Here is a 15,073-nt window from a genome sequence, read left to right on the forward strand (position 1 = left end):
CAAAAAAGTACTAACTAGAGTACTACGCAACCTAACAGGCAAAGGCAGAGCAAAACACGAACAGAAAACGAATAGAGCCCGAAATCAAAAACGAAGAAGAAAAGATAATGCACGCCATCTAGTTATCAACAAGATAAGATGCCCTACCGACTACGCCATACACAAGTCAAATTTTGTGTCGACAGATTGATTCGGGCTTTTGTTTCTTTGTGCAAGAGAAAATTGAGATGGGGGGGGGAAGGATTTTCAAGAACAATTTACAACAGCTTGCCGCCCACGAAATCGGACCAGCTGCGGACCTCGCTGGGGATACCTTCTTGGCGGGGGAGTTTCTGGTTCATGCACTGAGCGAAGAGGAGGGCAGTCTAGATATTCATTAGCAAAACTGTCGTTTGTTCTGGCAGAGACGACGAGGGCAGAACATACCTTGGGCTCCATGAACAGAGGCACACCAAAGTCAACAGCATTCCGGCGCATAACGTAGTCCTCATCGAGGAGGGTCTTGCCACGAGTCTTGGCAACATTGAAGCAGCCCCGGATATCGTACTTCTGGAAGACCTCCCGCAGAGCGCGCTTGTCCTGCTTCGGGAACTCAATCACCTGCACAGTGACGGCGTCTTTAGCGGTCGACTCGATGTGATCCTTAACCTCAGGGCTAGCAGCAAAGAACTTGTATCCAAGGGGCTGGAGGTACTCGACGATCTTAGCGAGGGTGGGCTGGTGGATATCTCCACCCAGCAAGATACCCTCGCCGGGCTCGGGCATGCGGAAGTTCATGGTCGACTGCAGAGATGCCCAGTAGGCCTCGATGAGGTCCTTGCCGAAACAGGCGATTTCGCCGGTCGACGACATCTCCACGCCTAGGAAGGGGTCTGCGCCTGCTAGACGGGTCCAGCTGAACTGCGGCACCTTGGTGGCGAGGTAGTCGCGCTTCTCTTGCATGAGGTCAACGGGCTCGGGGACGTCGCGGCCGACGAGGGCCTTGGTGGCGACGTCGATGAAGTTCTTGCCTAGGACCTTGCTGACGAAGGGGAAGGAGCGCGAGGCGCGCAGGTTGCACTCGATGACCTTGAGCTGGGACTCGGCGCCCTCCTGGTCGGCCTTGATGATCTGCATGTTGAAGGGGCCGGTGATGTTCCAGGCCTTGGCGACCTTCTCGGCGATCTCCTTCACGCGAGCCATGATGGTTTCTTCCAGGTTGGCGGGGGGCAGAACGAGAGTGGCGTCACCGGAGTGGACACCGGCGGGCTCAATGTGCTCGCTGACGGCGTGCAGGAGAAGCTTGCCGTTGGAGGCGACAGCATCGACATCAATCTCCTGAGCACCCTCGATGAACTTGGTGATGACGACGGGGTGGTCCGGGGAGACAGCGCTAGCGTTGAGGAGCTTCTCCTTCAACTCATCAACACTGTAGATGACGTTCATGGCGGCACCGGACAGGACGTAACTCGGGCGGACCAGGACAGGGTATCCAACAGACTCGGCAAAGCGCTCGGCCTCAGTAACGGAGGTCAACTCCTTCCAGGCGGGCTGGTCGACACCAATGCTGTCCAGGATCTGGGAGAACTTGTGACGGTCCTCGGCCTTGTCAATGTCCTCGGGGTTGGTGCCGAGAACGTGAGCACCGCCCTTCTCCTGCAGGCGAAGAGCAATGTTCTGCGGCAGCTGGCCACCGACAGACACGACAACACCGCTGGCAGCCTCGAGCTCGTAGATATCCATCACACGCTCGTAGCTCAGCTCCTCAAAGTACAGCTTGTCGGCAGTGTCAAAGTCGGTCGAGTAGGTCTCGGGGTTGTAGTTGATCATAACGGTCTTCTTGCCCATGTTGCGGAGGGAGAGAGTAGCGTTGACAGCGCACCAATCGAACTCGACAGAGCTACCGATCCGGTACACACCGCTGCCCAGAATGATGGTGCCGTGGTCATCAAAGGTTACATCATGCGAGGTGGCGTTGTACGTGGTGTAGAGGTAGTTGGTGTCCGCAGGGAACTCGGCAGCCAGGGTGTCGATCTTCTTGACCCACGGAGTGACACCGAAGGACTTGCGGCGAGCGCGGACGTCATCCTCAGTCGAGCCAACCAGGAGAGAGATCTGCTTGTCGGAGAAACCAAGCTTCTTGGACTTCATCATCATCTCCTTCTTGATACCGAAGAGACTTCCAATTTCCTTGAGTTCATTGTGGCAGTCCACGATGTTCTGGATCTTGTACAGGAACCACTTGTCGATCTTGGTCAGGTCGTGCACCTTGTCCACGGAGTAGTTCTCGTGGAGCATGGCCTGGCCGACGGCCAACCACCGGCGGTCCGTCGGGTTCTGCAGAACCTCGTCGAGGTTCTCGAAGTGGTCACCCTGGAGACCAATGTACTTGGGGTCGACCTGGCGGATAGCCTTCTGCAGGGACTCCTCAAAGGTACGGCCAATAGCCATGACCTCACCAACCGACTTCATGGCGCTGCCAATGTCGCGGTTGACGTGCTGGAACTTGCTCAAATCCCATCGGGGAATCTTGGTGACAATGTAATCCAAGCTAGGCTCGAAGTTGGCCGTGGTGGTCTTGGTCACGGCATTGGGCAGTTCGGGCAGAGTGTGGCCCAGACCGATCTTGGCGGCGGTGTAGGCGAGCGGGTAACCAGTCGCCTTGGAGGCCAGAGCAGACGAGCGGGAGAGACGGGCGTTGACCTCAATGACGCGGTAGTCGAGGCCATCGGGCTGCAGGGCATACTGGACGTTGCACTCGCCAACGACACCCAAGTGACGGACGATCTTGATGGCAGCGGTACGGAGCATGTGGTATTCCTCGTCCGACAGAGTCTGACTCGGGGCCACGACGATACTGTCACCAGTGTGGATACCCAGAGGGTCGAAGTTCTCCATGTTGCAGACGGTGATACAGTTGTTGGCGGCATCACGGACAACCTCGTATTCGACCTCCTTCCAGCCCTTGAGGGACTTCTCGACCAGGATCTGGGGGGAGAGAGTGAGGGACTGGGCGGACAAGTTGCGCAGCTCCTCGGGGTTGGCAGCGAAGCCCGAGCCCAAACCACCCAGAGCGTAGGCAGACCGGACGATAATGGGGTAGCCAACCGTCTCGGCGGCCTGCAGGGCCTCGTCGACGGTTCCGACAGCGATCGACTCGGCGATGGGGATGTTGATCTCGTTCAGGGCCTTGGCGAACAGGTCACGGTCCTCACTGGTCTCCAGGGTCTGGATGCTCGTACCGAGCACCTTGACGCCGTAGCGCTCGAAGAGACCCATGCGGTTCATCTGCACACCCAGGTTCAGGCCGGTCTGGCCACCGAAGGTGAGCAGGATGCCATCGGGCCGCTCGCGCTCAATGACATGGGTGACGTATTCCGGGGTGACGGGTAGGTAGTAGACCTCATCAGCGAGCTTGTGGTCGGTCTGGATGGTGGCGATGTTGGGGTTGATCAGGACAGACTGGACGCCAGCCTCCTTGAGGGCCTTGAGGGCCTGGGAGCCTGTGACGCAGAACCGGAGAGTCAGTCACTGGGCTGGGGGTTTTCCACGGGCAACGCAAGCAAGCCAGCATTGACGCTCTGTCAGTCATACATACCAGAATAATCAAACTCTCCAGCCTGACCAATACTCAGACCACCACTACCGATGACCAGCACCTTCTTCACATCGACGAGGTTGCTGCCGGGCTTGACCACGCCGCTGGCGAGATAAGACTCGGCCTGGGGGGCCGTCTGGGCATCCGCCGCGAGACGGTGTAGTGTCGTCGAGAAAGAGCGCAGCTGGTCGGAGCGGGCGGGCGTGAGCTTCTGCAGGCGCAGAGTCGCGGTTGGGGATGCCGTCACGGAGCGGAGAGAGGACGAGGACGAGGAGAATGGGCGCAGCGCAGGGCGAGCCCCAGCGAGGCAGCGCTGGCGCAGCAGAGAGGCGGCCTGCCCACCACGAGCAGCAAGAACCATTGCGCACTGCCCGGGATGGTTCAATGGGTGTTTGGTTGAGCGAATTGGGGGACGTGAGGAAGCAGTGTTCGGTCTACACTTTTTTTCTCGATCTTTTTTCTTCCCCGTGCTCGCTAATTGGCCCGTGGTTCACCGTCCGCTCCACGCGAGAACCAGAGCACACGACTGATGGAAATCGGAGTTCGTGAAGGATAATCGTGGACGAGGGTGGGAGATTTCTGACGATCTGAACTACTTTTCTCTTGCTTTTTTTTTTTTTTTTTCCCTTGGCCGGGATGAGTCAATCACGGCTGTCCTGGTGGGCTTGACCGGACTCCATCTGCTAGTGGGCTCCTCCACCATCATTCTCATACTGTGTGAAGGATACCCTCAATGGCTCAGATACGAGGGATACAGATAAAACATCATATGCCGCTCAAATATAGTTATCTATTTGCTATAGATGGTTAGTATTATGGTCTGCCCTGGAGAAGGGAGGCCATGTTCTCCCCCTCCCCACCAAAGAGGATCCCGCCGATGCCGGACCCCAACGCTCGCCAATCTCCTTCCCTTATCTACGATGATGCAACTTTGGACACCGTGCGAGGAATAAGGAATATATCCAGATCGAGATCACGGGAGAGACACAGACCGGATTGATAGCCCTACCCTAACCAACTACTCCACGCCCACCTTGCCATTCAGCCCAGACCACGGCCCTTTGGGTCTCTTCTCGGTCCTGCCCCCACTGACTCTGCCCCGAGTAGACTGCTGCGCCTGAGAGGCCCAAATGTCAGACCCCTCCGGTTCAGTCCGTTCATCCTCGTGCAACACCTCGTCGAGGTCCTGGTGAAGCATGCCGTAGACCTCCTCCAGCGTCTTGCGCGCGTCCTGCGCTACTTCCTTCCCCAATACTACTTTCTGCTGGACGTACTCCCGCTCGCTGGCAGATGCCGCTTCCGAGGCAAATGCCCATGCCTCGGCGAGAGCGACTGTCTCGTCCGTTTCGTCGATTGAGGTAGCATAGGACGGGTTGCGAGAATTGAGGGCTGCCACGGCGTGCTTGAAGCGTGGCTGACGAGCCAGAATCGGGTATTCCGGTAGCAGGTGGCTCTCGTCCCTGAGACGGTGCAGGGCTCGCAGTGTGGTGGCCTTTTCCTTGGTGAGGAGCCCAGATAAGTAGGATTTCTGGAGCGCGAGTGCCTTTTGGCTTTGGGATAGAGGGAGGAGGGATTCGTTGGCGTAGGACAGGACATCCAGTGGTTTGGGCGGTGATGTTTCCTCCGCTACGAGGTCGCTCTTGGGGACTGATGGAGAGGGAGTTTTGCCCGGGAGAATAACCGGTTGGCACGCTCTGGCGGCGGCATCCAGCAGTTCTCGCCGAGCTTGTAGATAGGAGGCGTATTGCTGTGCAATCTGCATCTTGCGATCTTCCAGCACGCGCTGAGCCTCCTCGAGTTCCTCGGGTGGCAGCTCCTGGAGTATGCTGTCGTCTGGATCGCCCTCGCTGACTAGCCGGTCTTCCACCCACTGTACCAATTCATCTCGCGTTCGTTGGAGTGCGAGGACTTTAACCGCGGGCGAGGGTTTATCAGTTATAGTGTCGTGTCGCGCCTTGATCTCCTTAAACAACTGCTTCTCCCGATCGAGCTGGGTCTTTGCGCGCACGACAGCTCTCTCCAGCTGATGGACAAGTTCATCAAGGTCTGTGCTATCGCCATCGCGACCAGATTCCTCTGCGTCCCATGGCAGGTGGCTAAAATCCACTGCAGCCCCCACGGTGTTCACGTCGACGGCCTCCCGCGCCTGCAGTTCATCGAGATAATGCTCAAACACCTGCATCCTCGCATGACGGCGTCGATCGCGGAGCAGGGTCAGGTAGTCGCGCAGTTCGGCCCCGGGACCCTGCAGATCGTCTTCGTCATGGATCTTGGGGGCGCGTTGGCGCCGTCGTCGAGAGGCAACCTCCTCGGACGTGGAGCTCCATTCTTTGCGCGCGGCAACGTTGGCCTGCAGTGCCTGGAGGTAGTCTTTCCTGAGGCCTGAGATCTCGGCGGGCACCCGTTTGACCTCGGCGACGGCGTCGATCGGCGCACACAGCGATAGATGCGAGTGAGCGTGGTGGGCGGATTGTTCCGCGTGGGGGACGAAAATGACGAGCGATCGGAGGTAGGACGTCAGGGCCTGGCGGATGCGAAGGGCGTCTTGGCGGGAGTGGACGTACGGAGCCAGGGGTTCGGCGAAGGGAGGAATGTCGGGGGGCATGACTTCGATATATGTATGTATGTTTCAGTCAACGAGGACAGGACGAAGGCAAAGTTATTGTTTTGCCGTTCTGGGCGTCTTAGTCAGGAGCTTGTCTAGATAGGGCAACAACGTCGTGAAGGTGCTTTGGTACAATTACATCTGTCCACTCTGTGTAGCATCTGCAGCCTCTCTCGTGGGTCCAGGGGCTATTCATTATCTCCCCCCCCTGAGGCATGTTTCAGCACATGTTTCCGCAAGGGATGTGTTGCTGCTCCTAGCCGTGACGTTGCCCGCCCCCAACCAACCAACCCATCGGCCGTTGTTCGTCATTCATTGAAATTATCACCGCAATGGCCCCCGACAACCCCAGTATAACTCCAGCCTCTCGCTCTCGCTCTGCGACGACGACCGTGCCTGCCTTGCCTGACATGCTGGCGCCGTTTTCCCCTCTATCGCGCCTCAACGAGGTCCCGACGAGTCCTCTCCAGCTGAGTCCCGGCAGTCCGCCGCTCGGATCAGGAGAGAATGGCATCACGAGCACGGCGCAGGGTAGGATCTCTGAAAGATACTTGTCCGGCGTTAGCTGACATGGCCAGGGCCACTCCGACATCCGAAACCGCTGACCCCCTCAGACCTTCATTTGGTGCTAGAGAAGGAGCAAGAAGCAATGGTAAGCTACAATCGCTCTCGATACCATGAACACGAAAGAGCTAATAATCCAGGTCAACCGACTGACTCGAGAGCTGTCTCTTCTGCGACAACACACGGCCTCGGTGGCATCGACGACATCCTCCGCCTCCACATTGAACGAGCCGGCCAGCGCCGACGGAGTACAGTCCTCGTCGACCCTCGCCCGGTCCTCCTCACACTCAAACAGCTCGCACCGGCACCGATCCTCATCCAGCGTCGGGTCCAACGCCCAAGTGGCACAGAGTGCCATGGCCGCCAACGTCACGGGCATCGCTCCCTGGCGCGAGAATAATCTCCATTCTTCCTCCCGAAACCACGCCGACCTACCCCAGCGCACGCGCAGTCGCGAGCCATCGCTCACGATGTCTCGTCGCCCGTCCGTCAGTTCGCTCACCTCCTTCCCGCAATACCAGCACAACAACGACCATCACACGCCTCATTACGGGAATGGTCCCTCGATTTACCCGTATCGCACCTCGATCTCGCAGCCGCAGCCCAGTGCTCCCACCTCGAATCCCATGGCGCGCTATGAGGAGGCCGCGCAGCATAAGTCGGAGCTGGATGTGATCAAGCGGGAGAATGACCAGCTGCGGAAACGGGTCAGGGAGCTGGAGGGCACCTTGAAGAAGTACAAGGAGCTTGATTCGGTGCCCGATGGGACTGTCTCGGGGTTAGCTGGGACATCATCGTCGGAGTTGCGCTTGCTGATTGATTCATGAATTTCTTTTTTTTTTTTGGTTCTCTTCTGCGACGACGATTTTCTCTTCTTCCGGACGGTGTTTGCAGGCAAACACATAAACTCTCTTTCCCGATCCAATGATCCATCGGCATTCTGTGGCCGTGCAGCCCCGCCGACGTCATGGTGTGGCGCTCGTGTAGCTAGCTTGAATAAATACATCGCATTATCCTGCCTGCTTCCTCTTTCCTCTTTCATTCTCCCTGAAAATTCTTCTCACCTTCTCTACTATCATCCCACTTCTACACCATGCCTAGCCAAGCCACCGTTCACGTCTCGGGCATCTCGCCTGCCACCTCCGAGAAGGAAGTCCGCGACTTCTTCAGCTTCTGGTACGTCATCGCCATACCCCGTGGAGCTCAGCTCAGCACCCCGCAAAACAAACTAACAATATCCTCACTCCTGCAGTGGCAAGATTACCGCGCTGACCATCACCCCCTCGTCCGCCGAGCCGGACGCGCCGAAATCCGCCAGCGTCACCTTCGAGAAAGATGCGTAAGTCCTCTCCCCCAACTACCCCGCACCTCGTTTCGTTTCACCGAGATCTCACTAACGCGTGTTACGCCATCCAGCGCCGCAAAGACCGCGCTTCTCCTCGACCAGACCCAATTGGGCACCTCGGCCGTGCACGTCGAAGGCGCCTCGACTCTCGACGACGTCGCCGGCCCCACGGCCGCAGCGGTCGAGTCCAAGGAAGGCGAGGACGGGATCTCCCAGGAAGACCTGCCTCGCTCGCGCATTATTGCCGAGTACCTCGCCCACGGCTACGTGGTCAGCGACAACGCGATCCAAAAGGCGATCGCCCTGGACCAGAAGCATGGCTTTTCGACCCAGTTCACCAACGCGCTAAGCAACTTCGACAAGAAGTTCAATGCCACCGATCGGGCCAAGGGCCTCGACGAGAACTACAGCATCACTGATAAGGCCGTGGAGGGCTGGCGGGGTCTGAACTCGTACTTTGAGAAGGCGCTCAACAACCCCTCTGGTCAGAAGCTGCGCGATTTCTACGCGCAGACTGATAAGCAGGTCCGCGATATTCATAATGAGGCACGTCGTCTGGCGGATCTGAAGCAGGGCAAGAGCAGTGAGACGGAGAGTGGAGAGGCTGCTAGCTCCGACCCTACTGGTGCGGTGCCATCTACTGAGCCCAAGGCGTGATTGAGTTGGTTTGGAAAATGTGCTTCTGCTGCTTTCTACGCTGATGATGTCCATGCTCTGTTGTGCGCTGTGAATTGGGTCTTTCCGGTTTCGCTTTCGTTGTAGTTAACTTGCAAGACGTCTTTACGCTTATGATGTGATCTGACTACTCGCGGCTCCTGTCATATTTACTTCTCTCGCGAGGTATCTTAATACAGTAACCAAATCAACATACCTATTTTGCACCTCTTTTCATTATTATATAGCTTAGTAGAGCACATCGTATAAAAGAAAAGAGGAGGAAGATTGAAAAAGAGGTTATTGGGTGAATTAGATGAAAACAGCACAGACCTAGGGCGATACGATACGAAGATTGTAGCTTGTATCAAAAAGGAGCCTAAAATTTGAAATATCCAAATTCCCCAATTAGAGAATGCATTTAAAATCCGCGAAAAAAGCATTTTCATAGTGGGTGTGGACTTTCGTAGGCGGGAAATGTTAATTTTTCCGGGCCATCAAGGGGAGAAACTCAAGCGGATACATATCCGAAAGCCCACCCCACACCCGGACGTGGGATGACCACTCGGCGTTTGGATTTAGAGCCATATAAATACATATTAAATGTCACGAATGAGATAATAGGTAGGTAATTTGCTCCAGGCAAAATGGCATCAACCTCTGAGACTGCTACCACGGCGGTCGTGCAACCGTCTCAAACCAAAGATATTGCAACTCGCCTGCTGAATGGCACTCTCCACGCCGACTATCCGCCTATTGAGCAGTTCATGACCATCGATGGCTTGCTCAAGTCTCATGCTGCTCAGCCAGACGAAGCCCAAAGACCATTAATCTGCTATCCTATCCGTGGAGCAGCCGACTTTGAAGAGCATACAGCTAGTGATATCGACCGCTATACCGATGCCGCCGTCCGTTACTACATGGAGCAAGGACTCCCACCAGCGGTAGGTCCCTTTATAATGCTGCTTGGACCAGTGCTTATTGTTTCCCAGGATCCTGCTCTCGATAAAGCACCTGTCATTGCTCTGCTTGCGGGCTCCAGCTTCGAAGTAGTGTTGACTTTCTTCGCGATCAATCGCCTCGGCTATGCCGTGCTCTTTTTGTCCACTCGTCTCACTGCCCCGGCCTACGCGCGCCTGCTGGACATGGCAGACTGCAGACAGCTCATCCTTGCGGAGCAATTCCAGCAGATGGCCACTGATATCTGTGTGGAGCGGCCCGGATGCCGCAGTTTTTCGGTATTGCAACGAGAAAGCTGGTTCAATCGCCCAGCAAGCTCACCTCGATTCGAGCGCCCAAATGTAGATCCTGTGCGAGAGGGCAAGAAGATGGCATGGATCTTGCACTCCTCTGGAAGCACGGGCTTTCCGAAACCAATATTCCTGACCAACCTCCAATCCTTGGCCAATTTCCGTAAGAGCTTCGGCTTCCGCCTATTCAATATCAGTCCGCTATTCCACTCGCACGGACTGATGGAGATTGGCCGAGCATTCTATACTCGAGCAACAGCATACCTGGGAAACCACTCTCTCCCAGTCACGTATCAAAACCTCTACGATGCCCTGCAAATTGCGCAACCTCAGCAAATCAGCGCTGTGCCCTATGTTATCAAGCTTTTGGCGGAAAAGCCGGAAGGTATCCAGGTGTTGGCCAAAGCCGAACTTGTGTTGTATGGGGGATCCAGTTGTCCAGATGACCTGGGCGACCGTCTTGTTGCTCAGGGCGTCAATCTGGTTGCGAACTACGGCGCAACTGAGACAGGGCAGATCATGACCTCTTTCCGCTCCCCGGGTGACACCGAGTGGCAATACATGCGCCTGCATCGTCCCGTTGCCGACCATACCCTAATGGATGAAATATCCCCTGGAGTCTTCGAATGTGTCGCGCTGGACAGTCTTCCGAGCAAAGGCCCCTCGAACTCAAAACCACCGTACAGCGCAAAGAACCCAGAGAATAGTTTCCGAACAGCTGATTTGTTCACGCGGCACCCAGACCCCCAAAGAAGCAATTATTACAAGTATCTGAGTCGACTGGATGATCGAATCACCCTTGTCAACGGTGAGAAGGTGCTTCCTATCCCCATTGAAGGCCGCGTCAGAGAGGAACCACTCGTGCAGGAGTGCGTTGTTTTTGGCTTTCAGCGAACTGTTCCCGGGGCCCTGATCTTCCGTGCTGCTGACAAGGCACCGGAAAAGAGCGATGATGAGTTTTTGGAAGCTGTATGGCCCGCCGTCGAGGCTGCAAATTCTCGTGCCGAGACGTTTTCCCGCATCCCCAAGGAGCTAGTCGTGGTCAAGGGTGCCGATGTTGTTTATCCTAGGACGGATAAGGGAACTTGCATTCGCGCTCAGGTCTATCAGCTGTTCGAGGACGACATTAAAGCTGCCTACGCCAAGTTCGAAAGCAGCGGTCAGCGGAAGGGAACTCTTGCACTCGACGTGCCGGAACTAGAAGAGTGGCTATTGGCCAAGTTTCGCGACGACCTCGGTGTACCGCTGCCAAGTGTTCAGACCGATATCTTCTCGGCTGGTGTCGACAGCCTGCAGACCACACAGATATGGAGATACATCGTGCGTGATCTTGACCTTGGAGAGCAAGGGGACAAAGTGAGCCAGAACATTGTCTTCGAGAAAGGAACCATCAGCGCTCTCGTGAAGCATTTGTATCAGCTGCGCACCGGCGAAGAATATGAAGAGGAAGATGAATATCAGATCATGCGGCAGATGATCGAGAAATACTCCCACTTCACGCAGCACTTTCCCACTATGACGGGAAAGCCAGAGAAAGAAGTCGTGCTTGTCACTGGTGCAACAGGTAATCTAGGGGCTTTTATCGTCTCGGAAATCCTCAAACAACCAACAGTATCCGAGGTCTGGGCACTGGTTCGGGCCCCTGGGCAAGCTGCAGCAGGTGGCCGTCTGATGAACGCTCTATCAGATCGCAGTATCGCTCTCACTGACGATGAGGCCGCAAAGCTTCGCGCAGTCCCCAGCGACTTGTCTCAACCTAATCTAGGCTTGGACACCCATACCCTCGAACGGCTTCTCTCATCCCTGACATGTGTCATCCACAGTGCCTGGGCTGTCAACTTCAACCTGGGCGTGCGGTCCTTTGAGGAACAGCACATCCGCGGAACCTACAACCTCATCAATTTCTGTCTGCGCTCCAAGCTACCTACTCCGGCACGGTTCTTCTTCTGCTCGAGCGTGAGCGCTGCAAGCAACACCCCCAAGCCAGCGTCCATTCCAGAGACCGCTATCGAGAATCTGGAGCACGCACAGACTATAGGCTACGGGCGATCGAAGCTCGTTACGGAGCATATCACCCGCAACGCCATGCGGCATACTGGCATGCATGCCCGGGTTTTGAGAATCGGTCAGCTTGGTGGCGATACCGTCACTGCGCAGTGGAATGACACCGAAGCTGTAGCGCTCATGTTCCGTAGTGCGTTGAGTACGGGTGTGCTGCCGGCATTGGACGAGCAAACCAGCTGGCTACCTGTCGACGAATGCGCTCGAACAGTTGCAGAACTAGCTCTTGGGACTGCCGAGCTTTCATCGGATGTCAACCTGGTGTATCATCTCGTCAATCCACGAACATTCAGCTGGAAGCACGACTTGCTTCCCGCTTTGAAACACGGTTCAGCTCTGCCAGACTTTGAGATTGTGTCCGCGCAGGTGTGGCTACAGAAATTGGCAGACAGTGTGCAGGATCCAGAGAAGAATCCAAGCATTAAACTACTCGATTTCTGGCGATCAAAGTATGCGGGTAATGGTCAGCCGCAGTCAGCTCCTGCCATTACGGAACAGGGCCAGCAAGAACTCCAAGGTCTTACCTTCGAAACTCACCAGACAGTCAAAGATTGCTCTTTACTGGCCGCTGTCAAAGACCCTGTTACTGAGGGATTGATACTGAGATACATTGAATCATGGGTGAAACGGTGGACCAGCATATAGATAGATGACAATGCATGAAAAGCCCTATGAATGCCATATCCAGCTGGTGTTGGCCGCTCTAAAATCTGCAAGTGACCGCAGTGTACATGTTAACAAAATTCAACTCGTCGATCTATCACTACCCGCTGATACCCCATGGCGAAAGCTAGACACACAGTTTTTAACGATTCTTCTTACTGAGCTGATGGAGTATGCGAGAAGCCTACGGCTTCTCCGAAGCAACTCAGCACTGGCATTGTTGTCCCACGTTGATATAAACATACGCGAGCTAGATTTTATGTTCGATCCATACGATGCGAGTCTTTGTGGAGGAATTTCTTCAAACAAACGCCAAGTCACTATCATCTCTCGGTATTCATAATGTCGAGGTCACTAAGCCATAACATCTCCACTATGGACGATCCATACCCCGTTACAGCATTGCCAAGGACTTCCAATGCGTCCATGCCAGGCATGCAGTGCGGGATAATCCTCGGAACAACCCTGCATGAACTATGTTTGATTGATTTCTCATTCATATTCGATGGCTGCATTATCCACCTAGCCCCATTGCTATTACCAAACCTGAGTTCAAACTCTTGCTCATGGCCGAGAAATCCTTTCACCCCTTTCCTAGGCTCCCCACGGAGCTGCGACTCGAAATTTGGCGGCTATGTCTCCCATATCGCGTTTGGGAAGTGGATCACCCAACCTACGAAGGCATCTGCGAAGGCCTTGATCTTCAAGCTAATGCCGAAGGCTTATATCCATGTCAACTTCTATCTTCGGCTGTTCTGAATGCCCTTCCACCCGTTATCAGTCGCGTTTGTCAAGAGTCACGCCACGTTGCCCACGAATCAGGGGGCATTATGCCAGAGGATTTCCATGACGATTTACCAGACGACGATGAATTCATTCCCGGTACAAGCACTGCATTTCTCGGCAATTCCTGGATAGACCGCACGCGAGACGCTGCGCATCTGAATTGGGGTCCTTCGTACCAAGCAATTTACCAAAGAAGCGACGGTAGTGCACTGGCCTGTTTTGCCTGGCAATGTCGCCAAGTAGCGGGTCGTCCTTCACTTATGGCCGATTGGTTTGCGTGGAGTCGCAGTCTGTATGAGGAGAGATATGATGTTCTCGACGATATGCCTAACTGCTGGGTCATCATGCGGGTCGTTATTATTCATGCTAGCTTCGAAGAAGGTGCACAGACAGGTCTGTTCGGGTTGCTAGGTGATGCAACCGTGCAAATTGTCTCCGTGTTTGACCGGGAAAAAATTGATGCTTTCTACGATTTTGCCGATGAACAAAATTCTCAAGCTTTTAGCGTTACGCGTTTTTCGCACACAACACCCGAATCCTGGAAGCAGAAACTTGAAAAAGGTGCGAAGTCGGCAAGGATATCCGAAAAGGTATTGTCGAAAATGCACCCAGCCATCATGTTCCGCCTTTGCACATCGAGGTGTAATAGTCCTACAGAGAAAGGACCGTCCGCGGAGTAGTACTATCATGGCTATTAAATGCCCCAAAAAAAAACAATTCAAACTGATCATTTTCTTCATATGGAGGCGCCTGATGTATGCAACGACTTAACATTCTCAGGCACTCTTAATCAACAAAATAGATTTTCACTCTTTTGCTCAACCAATCTCTCTCTCCTCTTTCTATCCCAGATAGTTACCCCCCTCGACACACATCACTTGTACTTTGCCGCCTCGACATTCTCCAACGGGTGTACCGGGTTACTCTGCAGCCCGACCTTCTTATGCTCTTCAGACTTCTGCTGCGCAGATTCCGGCGTAGAGTGATCCACGACGTTGGTCTTGCCGCTGGCCGGAGGGTCACGCTGCTGAGCGCCGCTTTGGCGCTCTTCGGGGAGGGGATTGACGGCCGGAGAGGGGGGCAGACATTTTATTTTGATTGGAGCTTTTTTCCGTCTTGAATGGAGTTAGCTATGATGCTTGATAGTGCTCCCGTGTGAGACGCTTGTTGGGGGAGAAATGTGGTCGGTACGAGGAGGTCAACTCACTGACTGGAATGGTGGCAGGTATGGTTTGGTGGACAGTCTGTGCGTTGGTGTCAAATTGTAGAGATAGAGGGATTGATTTATGTAAGAGACAAGAATATTCAAGGTTAAATAGCTTTCTTAACCAACTGCCCTGAATTGATGTCCACGACTGACGTTATCAGCCGCAAGAACCCTATACCGAAACATGCCTGGTTGTGCATCATCATGACGTCTTTTCCCAGCCTTGTCATCCTCCCGCTTCTTGTTCTTAAGCTGTTTGAATTTCATTCTATGCTAATAGGCTAGTCACTTCTATCCAAAGGGTACTCTAACTGTTAGAGCTGCTTTATACTTTGTTGACTGAAGAATATCTTATCCGGTG

At 54.6% G+C, this 15,073-nt stretch overlaps 7 protein-coding genes across 7 annotated transcripts; 4 read left to right on the forward strand and 3 right to left on the reverse strand.

Moving 5' to 3' along the window:
- Window positions 1–257: 257 nt before the first annotated feature.
- PFLUO_LOCUS3770 (carbamoyl-phosphate synthase (glutamine-hydrolyzing) cpa2) lies at window positions 258–3,938 on the reverse strand (the record flags this gene model as incomplete). The annotated part of the gene is made up of 3 exons (XM_073781051.1): window positions 258–365; window positions 427–3,482; window positions 3,578–3,938. The coding sequence occupies 3 exons, from the start codon at window positions 3,936–3,938 to the stop codon at window positions 258–260; spliced, it is 3,525 nt and encodes a 1,174-aa protein (XP_073637845.1).
- A 657-nt stretch (window positions 3,939–4,595) lies between these two features.
- PFLUO_LOCUS3771 (uncharacterized protein) lies at window positions 4,596–6,182 on the reverse strand (the record flags this gene model as incomplete). Its single annotated transcript, XM_073781052.1, has 1 exon — window positions 4,596–6,182. One exon carries the CDS (start codon window positions 6,180–6,182, stop codon window positions 4,596–4,598), a length of 1,587 nt encoding a protein of 528 aa, XP_073637846.1.
- Window positions 6,183–6,514: 332 nt separating this feature from the next.
- Window positions 6,515–7,573, forward strand: PFLUO_LOCUS3772 (uncharacterized protein; the record flags this gene model as incomplete). Its single annotated transcript, XM_073781053.1, has 3 exons — window positions 6,515–6,713; window positions 6,797–6,834; window positions 6,887–7,573. The coding sequence occupies 3 exons, from the start codon at window positions 6,515–6,517 to the stop codon at window positions 7,571–7,573; spliced, it is 924 nt and encodes a 307-aa protein (XP_073637847.1).
- A 266-nt stretch (window positions 7,574–7,839) lies between these two features.
- On the forward strand, window positions 7,840–8,748 carry PFLUO_LOCUS3773 (Protein vip1; the record flags this gene model as incomplete). The annotated part of the gene is made up of 3 exons (XM_073781054.1): window positions 7,840–7,922; window positions 7,999–8,085; window positions 8,163–8,748. 3 exons carry the CDS (start codon window positions 7,840–7,842, stop codon window positions 8,746–8,748), a joined length of 756 nt encoding a protein of 251 aa, XP_073637848.1.
- A 644-nt stretch (window positions 8,749–9,392) lies between these two features.
- On the forward strand, window positions 9,393–12,701 carry PFLUO_LOCUS3774 (putative NRPS-like protein biosynthetic cluster; the record flags this gene model as incomplete). The annotated part of the gene is made up of 2 exons (XM_073781056.1): window positions 9,393–9,689; window positions 9,738–12,701. The coding sequence occupies 2 exons, from the start codon at window positions 9,393–9,395 to the stop codon at window positions 12,699–12,701; spliced, it is 3,261 nt and encodes a 1,086-aa protein (XP_073637849.1).
- An 848-nt stretch (window positions 12,702–13,549) lies between these two features.
- Window positions 13,550–14,185, forward strand: PFLUO_LOCUS3775 (uncharacterized protein; the record flags this gene model as incomplete). The annotated part of the gene is made up of 1 exon (XM_073781057.1): window positions 13,550–14,185. One exon carries the CDS (start codon window positions 13,550–13,552, stop codon window positions 14,183–14,185), a length of 636 nt encoding a protein of 211 aa, XP_073637850.1.
- A 194-nt stretch (window positions 14,186–14,379) lies between these two features.
- PFLUO_LOCUS3776 (uncharacterized protein) lies at window positions 14,380–14,979 on the reverse strand (the record flags this gene model as incomplete). Its single annotated transcript, XM_073781058.1, has 2 exons — window positions 14,380–14,620; window positions 14,891–14,979. The coding sequence occupies 2 exons, from the start codon at window positions 14,977–14,979 to the stop codon at window positions 14,380–14,382; spliced, it is 330 nt and encodes a 109-aa protein (XP_073637851.1).
- Between the last annotated feature and the right edge of the window lie 94 nt (window positions 14,980–15,073).

This window comes from Penicillium psychrofluorescens (assembly GCF_964197705.1).
Source record: "Penicillium psychrofluorescens genome assembly, chromosome: 2".
Taxonomy (NCBI): domain Eukaryota; kingdom Fungi; phylum Ascomycota; class Eurotiomycetes; order Eurotiales; family Aspergillaceae; genus Penicillium; species Penicillium psychrofluorescens.